The sequence below is a fragment of the Chelmon rostratus genome, chromosome 11 (assembly GCF_017976325.1).
Source record: "Chelmon rostratus isolate fCheRos1 chromosome 11, fCheRos1.pri, whole genome shotgun sequence".
Lineage (NCBI taxonomy): Eukaryota > Metazoa > Chordata > Actinopteri > Chaetodontiformes > Chaetodontidae > Chelmon > Chelmon rostratus.
The window spans coordinates 23,671,198-23,681,549 of NC_055668.1; the positions used below are offsets into that span (position 1 = coordinate 23,671,198).

Below are 10,352 nucleotides of genomic sequence, written 5' to 3' on the forward strand. Positions count from 1 at the left end.
ATGTTATTTATAAATGTCATGTGCACCACAGACAAAATTAAACTCACCTCTGTTGAACTGGAGATGAATATCTGGCAACCTGGAAACATAGAAACTACATCTGCATGAGCAGACACCAGCAGAGGTAAGTGTGAAAATGCTGCTTTTCTTATTCTTTCCAGCAGATGGCGGCAAAGAGCCGAAGATGACCTTCCTCTCTCGCCGTAGAAGAAGAGCTGCAGCATCAGCACCAGCAGAGACGTCTCCCTCTTGTCTTCTCCTCTGCTCTGCTCTCCTCTCCGTCCACTGCGGAACAGCGGCCCGTTTTTCTCCCATCAGACCCAGCCCGCCATGGACAACTCCGGCAAAGAGAAGGAGGCCATGCAGCTGATGGCTGAGGCCGACAAGAAGGTCAAAGCGTCCGGATCCTTCCTCGGGGGGATGTTCGGGTAAAGGATGCTCTCATTCTCTTCTCTGTCTCTGTTTACCTCCGCGCTCTCCCCCTCCCTCTCTCCCCCTCTCTCATTTGGGTATGGGGGAGAGATTCCTGCACGCAGGGCCCATCAAAGCCTGCTTTCCTTAACGGTGAAATCGCTGTAATTTTCTCGTAATACTCCTGCAGCAGTGCTCAGATATGAGTCTCAGAGGCCTGATCAAACCCTGCATTGCTCTGTTTTATAGACTATTCCCGTAATGTTTTCTGTGCGTCCCTATAGGAGCTGGTAGCTGTGGCTGTGACATTGTGTCCTTATGACAGATTCGAGGTTTATTATAGCGTCTTTTTTTTGCCAGCTGTGTCTCTGAAATATAAGCTGTCATCGCAGATAACGTGGCCTGCGTGTCGTGGCCTGTCACGCACGACGAAATGTAAATGCGCCCATTCGCCCGCTGCTGCAGCTGCAGCTGCGGGTGGAGGTGAGCGGGCTCGTCGGGAGCGTGAGGCCGGGCAGAGATGCAGGGAGGTGGGGAGAGCAGCGCAGAAAGGACGGTGTGCAAGCAACCAGGCGGAGGTGATGCGGAGGCTGGGCTTTATTTATTTTCGTGTGTGGGGGGGCGCGTGTGTACGTGTGCACGTGCGTGTGCGCGTGTATGCGCGTGCGTGTGTGAAAGAGGGGATGGGAGTGGGCCTTCATGCGTGGGAGGGGCGGATGTTTACATGTAAAATGGACATACTAGAATATAAATTAGATAGATAGATAGATAGATCGACTAACTGATCAGCTGGCTGATTGATCAGTTGACTGACTGACTAAGGCTATTGATAGATTGAGCGCTCAGTCTAAAGTGAACCCTTTTAAAGAGACACATTATTGAATAGAGGGGGCTCCAGGTAGAGACAGAATCTGTACTTCATTGTTGTGTAGAGTAATTTCAACCATAGTAAAATAAATAAATTCTATATATTCCTTTTTTTCATGTTGCATGTAGAGAAGCTGTAGATAAACACAGTGGTGAAAAAAATGACACAAAATAGATGTAACAAAAGGGAAATATATCAGAGCTGCGTGATGCACAGGGTTTAAGGCTCGATTTAGAGCTGAGATGATCAGTTGCATGTTATTCCATGTAATTACTTGGTAATTGAGCTTTTTGAGACATCACCTCGAGCCTTGTGACCAACATTTTTAACCATTTCCTGACATTGTACAATAGCAGCTCATAAAATATGCAGATAAATAAAATGAAAGTAAATGTTAGCTGCAGCCGAATCAACTTATTCATCCATGTAGTCATGGAAACAATGCTCCATTCTTATGGACCAACCCTGATTACAAACATACAATACACAGTAAAAAAAAACATGTCACTCTCAGACAACATGAAATCTATTTTACAAAGAAATATGGTTCTTTTTTTATGTTTCTTGTGAGAGAGCCATTAAAACCAGTTTAGTCTGTTCATTTTCAGTTTGATTGATGCTTGAGGAACCAGTCTGGTTGAGCTTTAAACCCAAATAATGCACATAGATGCTGCATAAACTTGAAATCCACCCCAACACCTTGCTGTTGGTCACGTGAACCCTGTTTTCCAAATCTGTCCACATTTTCCATCTCCATGACACAAAATCAACGTTATAGATTAATAACCTGATAAAATCTTCTGTAATCAGGCCTCAGACCTGACAGCTGAAGTAGGTCACATATGTTCTCCCCAATGTTTTTTTAATGAGCTACACTCATTTGACACAAATGTAGAAAACATGTGACATTTATTTTATAAAATATGTTAAGAAGAAATGTCCCTCTGAAGAGAAGGTTTGGACAGTTTGCAGCATCCATTATGTCTTAACATCTTTATCACTGCATGTTTTTGTGCAGCTGGTGGATCCTTGAAAGTTTCCACTGTGAGACGCTGACTGTCACACTTTTACCTGAACTTAAAGTAACTTTTACTTAAACGACAAAACAGAGGAAATCAGCTTCCTTCAGCCATATCTAGAAATGCACAGAGAGACATTATTAACTTTGTGGATTGAGTAACGGCTGTAAATCACATTTAGCAGATGAAATTCTATTAAGGCAAATAAAAATGCATGAATGTTGCGCAGTCGCACGCAATAAATCTCAGTTTGAGATCTCAGCCGCTTGATTCAGTGTCCTCCGGTGGTTTCTTCTTCATCAAATAGACGCAGAGCTGCAAAGTCAGAGCTCCGTCCCATGCAGAGTGATGCACAGTCAACTCTTTGTGAACTAGTTCATGCTGCAGTCACATGGCCACAAATCAGATATAAAGTTTAGGCTGGATTAGTTTATGAGTTTCATTCCTCTTCATACTGTCTGTGCCTCATAGGAGGGAAAATATTAGATCTTAGAGAGTTTCAGCTGCAGGGTGAACGTACCTCTGCTGCCCTCCGACATGACGTCCTTCAGCCCGGCGACATGACACACTCGTTAAATATACGCAGTGTGAAAGTTTGCAAAATTAATGCTCAAAAAATAATAAAGTCGAAACGAAATGTTTGTCTTTCATGTGCTTGTGTGTGCACGTGTGTGTGTTTTATAGGGGAAACCATAAGGTGGAGGATGCCTGTGAAATGTACGCCAGAGCAGCCAACATGTTTAAGATGGCAAAGAACTGGAGCGGTAGGTGACACACACACACAAACACACGCACATATTCATACTGCATAACAAACACACATAAATCTCTGCACAGATAAACAAACTCCTACACTAACACCCACACACAGACACACATTTATTTGCATGTTTTTTTCACATCCACATTTTAACAGGGTATAAATGATTCACCAGCCTGCACAGAGTATCATTACCATTACCAAGAGCTTCAAACATGTACACACACTAAACTCAGATAAAATTCAGGACAGTATGGGCAAATAAGTGAGACGTTCATGGCTGCAGAAACCGGCGAGTGCTCTAGATGTGCCAATAATAGCTCCGGCTGAGCAGAATTTAGCTGTCTGGATGTGTGTTTTGAGGGTTCTGCTGCGTGACGTCTGTCGGCAGGCTACATCGTGAACGCAGTCACGTAGTTCAGCGAGAGTACAAATTAGAAAATGAGGAGTGTTTGGATTGCATTTGCATTCATTTAAGCTCGTCCCATTGAAACTGTGATGTGTGTGTGTGTGTGTGTGTGTGTATGTGTGTCTAGCTGCGGGGAATGCATTCTGTCAGGCTGCTCGGCTCCACATGCAGCTGCAGAACAAACTGGACTCCGCCACCAGCTTTGTCGACGCCGGCAACGCCTACAAGAAGGCCGACCCACAGGGTGAGCACTGCTGTCTTACACACACACACACACACACACACACACACTTTGTTAATTAAGGTATTCAGGATCGACTCCTTTGCAGCTCTGTTCTGTCACAGCTCCTCGTACAATTCTGAATTAAGGTTCTGACCTGAAGGTGTCTGTATATCTCATGATTATATCAGTTGGATGGAAGCATGTAAACGAGTGGATGCTCAGTTAATTGGTGTTACTATAGTTTGGATTTGGACATCACTTATCTTATCAGACAGTTAGACTCAAGCTGCGACCCTGCAAACATCAGAACTCTGCCAACCTGTTAAACTGCCTTCACGACATCCACAAGTAGACGTCACAAAATGTCCTGCAGATGAGACAGAGACGATGATCACAGGTCGAGATAGTACGAACAAACATCAAACAGCCTCCGCTCTCCGTCCCGATCAATAACTCGGCACTGCAGAGATCTGTCATTTGAGATTAAAACCTCAGCTCAGACGAACAAGTTAAATCAATGGTTCAGTCCAGCTTTCACCACCTCAGAAACATTTCAACATTAGACCATTTCTTTCCACCAAGAGCCTGAAAACTGTTCACAACCAGCCGAGTGGACGACTGTGACTCTTTGCTGTTCTTTGCTGGCTTTCCTGTTGCATTCAGAATTGATTTTAAGATATTATTGATATTGATTGTTTTCACACTCTTTGTGCTTCAAAAATGTTCTGTTTTTATCGTAAAGAACTTTGTTACTCTGTTCTGAAAGGTGCTATAAATAAAGATTATTATTATTATGATTATTACTATTATTGACTGATAAACTCACTTACAGCCCCTCCATCTCTCTCTGCAGAGTTTAATGTCTCTCCACCATCTTTCCCATATTTGCCTTCTTTCCTCAGTTTCTTCCTGCTTTTCACACAAATTGCAGCATAAATCTGACAGCCTAGTTGCTTATTGAAGATGTCCATATCTGCATTGGTACAGACAGTCGTTGTGTTCTGCTTGTCCTTCCTCTGTATTTGTGTCCATTCATTACAGCTGAAAACATGATTGTGTGTTTGCAGAAATCAGTTGCTATGGTCTGTGTTTGGTCTTTCAGAGGTCTTCAGGTCTGTCCCACCATCAGTGCTGCTTTAAGTCAGATGTGAAGTCATTTTTAGGCCCAAATCCACGTGTGTGGAGCTGGAGACGTTGTTCTTCCCTGTTTTTAGAGTAACTGCTTTTGAAGAATATGAGAGGTTTGAGGTCTGGATGAAGAATTATGACAGGAAGAACGTTCGGCTGCTGGTGCTAGGTCTGTGTTTTTCTACAGTTTAAACAGGGAAACACTATGAAAAGTATTTCGCAGTGCTGGAAAGTTGCTAAGTACATTTCCTCAAGTACTGTACCGAAGTACAATTTTAAGGGACTTCTACTTGAGTATTTTCATTTTCTGCTGCATTATACTTATACCACACTACATTTCAGAGGCAAGTCTTGTAATCATTTGTTTGATAATTGTAGTTACTTTCCACATTGATATCAATAATATAATACATTTGATGTGTTGTTGTAGGTTAAGATGAGTGTTAGCTCCACCTTTTCCAGCTGCAACGTGATGAACACACGAGTCCATCAATAACTATAATCCAGTAATATATATTAATCTGAAATGAGCCATGTACAAGTACTTTTACATTTGGTACTTCAGGTACGTTTAGATGCTAATACTTCTACTTATTTCCTCACTGCAGTGTTGCTGCTTTTGCTTTTACAGCGGCACACATGATGAAGGGGAAGCCTCTGTATCACTTCACCTCACAGTGAGAGTCTGGACCCTGAGGTGGTGTTGTTGGAAGATTAAAATGGGTCCCTTGGTTGCTCCAGGAAACCAATATCTGGGTTATGTCGTAACATCCTTCCTGCCTTCCTGTGATGAGCTTTATAAAATAGTGTGGGTTAGCAGGTTAGGAGTCACGGGGGAGGAAGCTTGAAGAGTTTAATTTGACTGAGGAGATTTCGAAGGCTTCAGCAGACTCGTTTTCTAACGTTCCTCCTTACCTTCTTGTCTGTCTGCTTCCAGAGGCCATCAACTGTCTAAATCAGGCCATTGACATCTACACTGACATGGTAAGCTCTGCCCCAGCCATTGAACTGCTCTGCCCTGTGACAGTCCTTCCCATCTTTGAATAACACCCTGTGTGTGTGTGTGTGTGTGTTGCTTACAGGGTCGGTTTACTATTGCAGCCAAGCATCACATCACTATAGCAGAGATTTATGAGTCTGAGCTGGTTGATATTGAGAAGGTGGGTAATTGGTAAAATCAGATCATCTTCATTTGAATATGAACTCTGATCGTCTGCGCTGACTCGTGTGTTTCCCTTTTGTTTTCAGGCCATTGCCCACTACGAGCAGGCAGCAGACTACTATAAGGGAGAAGAGTCAAACAGGTATCTGTGCTGTTTGGAAGTGCAGTAAAAGCTGAACTAACACAAAAAACTTCTTTCTGAGGATTAGAAGATTATGGAAAACTCTGTCACCATTTCCTGTTTTGTTACTAAAAATGATCAAGTAATTGAGAAAATAATTGCCGAATTGGTGCAACGTTATGATGCGGTGGTCACTCCCACTGATAGATGACAGCAAAGCCTGGAGGCCTTTACAGCAGGATATTACATCATCCCTCATCTAAATAAGACTTCTGTATGAGCGCTGGGCCTGGACGATGTTCCTCTTCTTCCTGAGCATAAAGGTGGAAACATTTTTAATACACATACTATCAGTTCACCTGCGGGTTTCTTTGTGTTTCAGCTCAGCCAATAAATGTCTTCTGAAGGTCGGACACTACAGCGCTCAGCTGGAGCAGTACCAGAAAGCTATTGAAATCTATGAACAGGTGAGCAGAAGAACAATAAGTCAAACAACACAAATTAAAGTACCATTGAATCACATTAACACTAGATCATAAGAACCATCTGATCACATCCCGCCTTAAACATAGATCATTTTGTGTGTTTTTGCATTGTGTGTGTGTTTCAGGTTGCTATGAGCACCATGGACAATCCTCTGTTGAAGTACAACGCTAAAGAGTATTTCTTCAAGGCTTCACTGTGTCACTTCATAGTGGACGAACTGAATGCCAAGGTAACACACACACACACACACACACACACACACACACACACATGGCTGAGCTCATACAGAGACTGTCAGACAGCCACTTGCACACATGCATACTGATCCATGCACATGAAGGACGCCTAATGATAGTCTGAAATATTTTAAAGTCTAATATTGTGACCTCAGATGTAACTAATAAGAACACATTTGTGTGCGTGCGTGCGTGCGTGTGTGTGTGTATGTGCGTGTTTCAGTTGGCCATAGAGAAGTATGAGGAGATGTTTCCAGCCTTCTCAGACTCCAGAGAGCTCAAACTGTTAAAGGTAAATTTCTTTCCTCTATTTCTAATGTTTCATGATGTCATTTGTAACAGCTCACCTCAAGCTGACTCGTCAATATATGAAAAAAGGCTTCTCATAAGAAAGGGTTCATAAAGATTTTTTTTATTATATTATATTATATTATATTATATTATATTATAAAAATATATTTGACTCCACATAATCTTTTGAGTGTGTATGCATATTGCATGAAAAGTCACATTTGCTACTGTTATGATCAAAAAAGTTTTAATTAGCAGTTATATTAAAAATGATATGAACAGTTGGTCTCACGAGGAGCAAGAAATGTCTTCTACAAACTTGAAATGACGAAGTTAACCATTTCTTTAAATGAAACTTTCATGTCATAGCAAAATGGGATGGCACCTGGGTAATATTTATAATAGAATTATTATAATAATTACAATTGTATAATTACGGCCACATGGCTGAATCCATGAAGGCTGAAAACAGTGGGACACCATCATCTCTCACTACTCCATGTACTTCACAGACTAAAATTCTGTTAAAAAGTGTTTAGCAGTGGTGCAGAGGTACTTGTACTCTGCTTGAGTATTGTCATTTTCTGCTCCATTATACTACTGCACTGCCACTTTTCAGAGGCAAATATTGTGCCTTTTACTCCACTACATTTGACAACTAGTTACTTTGCAGGTTGACATGAATTATGCAAAATATAGTCAACAAATAGATTATGATGTGTCCTTCTTACCCAGCAGTTTATGAAGTAATTAAAGCTGCACACAGTGATGCACACATGACTGCATCAATTATTATAATCCAGTAACCTGTATTATTCTAAAAAGAGCCATTCTACATGATGAGTACTTTGTTACTTTACTATATTTTGATACTTTTGTACTTCTACCTGAGTAAAATTTTGAATGCTGGAATGGGTTAAAACGGGTCCCTCGGTTTCTTCTTTCTTCTGTTGCCACAGAAACTCCTCGAAGCCCACGAGGAGCAGAACAGCGAGGCGTTCACAGAGGCCGTCAAGGAGTTTGACTCGGTGTCTCGCCTGGACCAGTGGTTGACCACGATGCTGCTCCGCATCAAAAAGACCATCCAGGGAGACGCCGGGGACCTGAAATAGACAAACGTAGAGATAGGGGAGAAAGGGAGGGAGACGGGGTGGGGGGTAAAATGAAGAGAAAGGAGAATGACGGCAGGAAAAAAGTTCAAAAAGAAGATAAGAGAAGAAAGATAAGAAGAAAGGGGGCTATGAGGGAGGGTGGGACTGAGGGAGTTTACAGTTGTACATATCAGTCTGCATGTGACCCCCAACTAGCTAAGCATCACCTTAAGACCACCTTTAGATGACCCTGTGTCCCCGGTCCTGCAGTATTGCTCTCGTAACACTGGACTGAATTGTACGTAAAGAGAAAGAATGGATTTAAAGGGTGTGTGTGTGTGTGTGTGTGTGCAAGAGAGAGTGTGTGTGTGAGAGAGAGAGTGTGTGTGTCCGTCGCAGTATGGTTAATCATAACATTTGATGGGAAAGTGTGCAGCTTATATCAGATTTAAGGTAATTGAAAAGAGATAATAATGTTATTTATGAGATGATTAATATTTATTGTCAATACTGAAGATATTATTTATTGTTTATTATGGTGCTCAGTGTTACGATTTGTCTTAATATTTTAGGTATTAGCCCCTCCCCTCTTTTGTTCTCCCTCACTTCCTCCCCACATCTGGTCCCCCTCCTCTGTGTCCCCTCGTCCTCTCCTCACCCCTACACCCCATCAAGTCGGTAATATCACCCATCGTGATCGGTTGGTTCTTTGTGTTCTGGCCAGCGGTTGGTCGGTGCAGTCAGCCTCCAGTGCTCACTCCCGTCTCTGCCTCGTTTGTGCATGTCTGTTGTCATGTTGATGTAAGTGTTCGCCGTGTCGTGCTAACGTGTGAAGAACATACATGTAGCCTGGTATCATTTGTGTGAAATCAATAAATATGTACCTCAGATACCGAGTTGAAATAAAAACATCATCGCTCCAGATATCTGACCGCTGTTTCTGGTACTTATAGTAATGAGTGCTTGTAAAGCCAAAGTCACACTTGGTTCAAAGCAACAAGTAGCAGGCCTTGATGTCATGTTGAAGCAGTGAGTGTTCCCAAAGCAGGCTACAGCATCAATATGGGCCGAAGCAGTGCTTGATTTTAGTACAAAATAAACATTTAGAGCTTGTTTTACCCCTCGAAATAACTTCTCACATGCACATTTTTTATGCAATTTAAAGGGGCTTTATGTTATCTAAACAAGGTATTTAGGTGGTAGCCTACTCTTGCACCTTTAACCCCCCCACTGAGAGTATAGATCATAGGACCATGTCTCCAGCAACATTTTTTGAGGACAGAATTTCAATGAACTCAAACTCTCTCAGCGCTGACAGAGAGAGAGAGAGCTGCAAGATTTTTGATGCACCTCCTCCAATGCAGAGAATCCTTCAGAAATTCAGAAAATATTTAGTGCTCTGCTAGTGCTGCATGCTTAATGAATGTATTATTTGATTTTGAACAGTAACTTAAGGGCTTATGTCCATAAAGCTGTGTGTGTGTGTGTGTCCCTGCCATTGTTGAGACCAAGCCTATGCCCCTGCTTTTTTTACTGCGTAGGTCTCAGCAAAATATTTGGCAAGTGCAGGTGTGTAGTGCCACCTCAAGAGGGTGGTATTGCATTGAACAAATCAGGTTGAAAAGTCAACATAATTAAGCCCTGGATTAAACCAACAAGTTTAGTAGCCATTAATACTACTACTACTATAATAATAATTGATATTTTTATAATAATGATAATAACTTTATTTGTATAGCACCTTTCATACAGAAATTGCAGCTGAAAGTGCTTTACAAGAAAGAAATCACATGTACCAAGTGAGTGCTTCACATAGAAAAGACAGAATAGACATAAAAACAGATAAAATATGAACATGAAAAAGATGGAGGAAAAAAAACTCACTTGATAATGACGATAAGGATGAAAATAAAAACAAAGACAATGCATGAAACCACACAAAAAAGAACAGGTAGTAGACTACAGTTGTGTAACTGGTTGTTGTGACAATTAAATAACTTAGCCTAATTAACTTTTAATTGCAGTTTATTTAACTGCAATTAAAAGTTATGGACTTTGCCTCCTCTAAATTGTGTCAATACCAAATAAAGATATAGCATATACTTATATATTTGCATGAAAAAAGCTTGAAAACACAGCACAGATTG

The 10,352-nt window shown here is 41.5% G+C and overlaps 1 protein-coding gene across 2 annotated transcripts; it reads left to right on the forward strand.

The window, feature by feature from the left end:
- Positions 1 to 248: 248 nt before the first annotated feature.
- On the forward strand, positions 249 to 8,226 carry napba (N-ethylmaleimide-sensitive factor attachment protein, beta a). Of its 2 annotated transcripts, XM_041947576.1 has the most exons (10): positions 249 to 428; positions 2,983 to 3,062; positions 3,595 to 3,711; positions 5,756 to 5,802; positions 5,901 to 5,978; positions 6,067 to 6,122; positions 6,484 to 6,568; positions 6,712 to 6,816; positions 7,047 to 7,115; positions 8,074 to 8,226. In XM_041947576.1, exons 1-10 carry the CDS (start codon positions 331 to 333, stop codon positions 8,224 to 8,226), a joined length of 888 nt encoding a protein of 295 aa, XP_041803510.1. In that variant the 5' UTR covers positions 249 to 330. The 2 variants fall into 2 exon arrangements, with proteins under 2 accessions (XP_041803510.1, XP_041803511.1); XM_041947577.1 differs by lacking the exons at positions 249 to 428; positions 2,983 to 3,062; positions 5,756 to 5,802 and having other exon boundaries at positions 3,604 to 3,711.
- The last annotated feature ends 2,126 nt before the right edge of the window (positions 8,227 to 10,352 follow it).

Coding starts and splice junctions, on each gene's coding strand:
- napba (XM_041947576.1), top strand. CDS start 331: ATGGACAACTCCGGCAAAGAGAAGGAGGCCATGCAGCTGATGGCTGAG. Junction 429..2,982: donor TTCCTCGGGGGGATGTTCGG/GTAAAGGATGCT, acceptor TGTGTTTTATAG/GGGAAACCATAAGGTGGAGG. Junction 6,569..6,711: donor CTATTGAAATCTATGAACAG/GTGAGCAGAAGA, acceptor TGTGTGTTTCAG/GTTGCTATGAGCACCATGGA.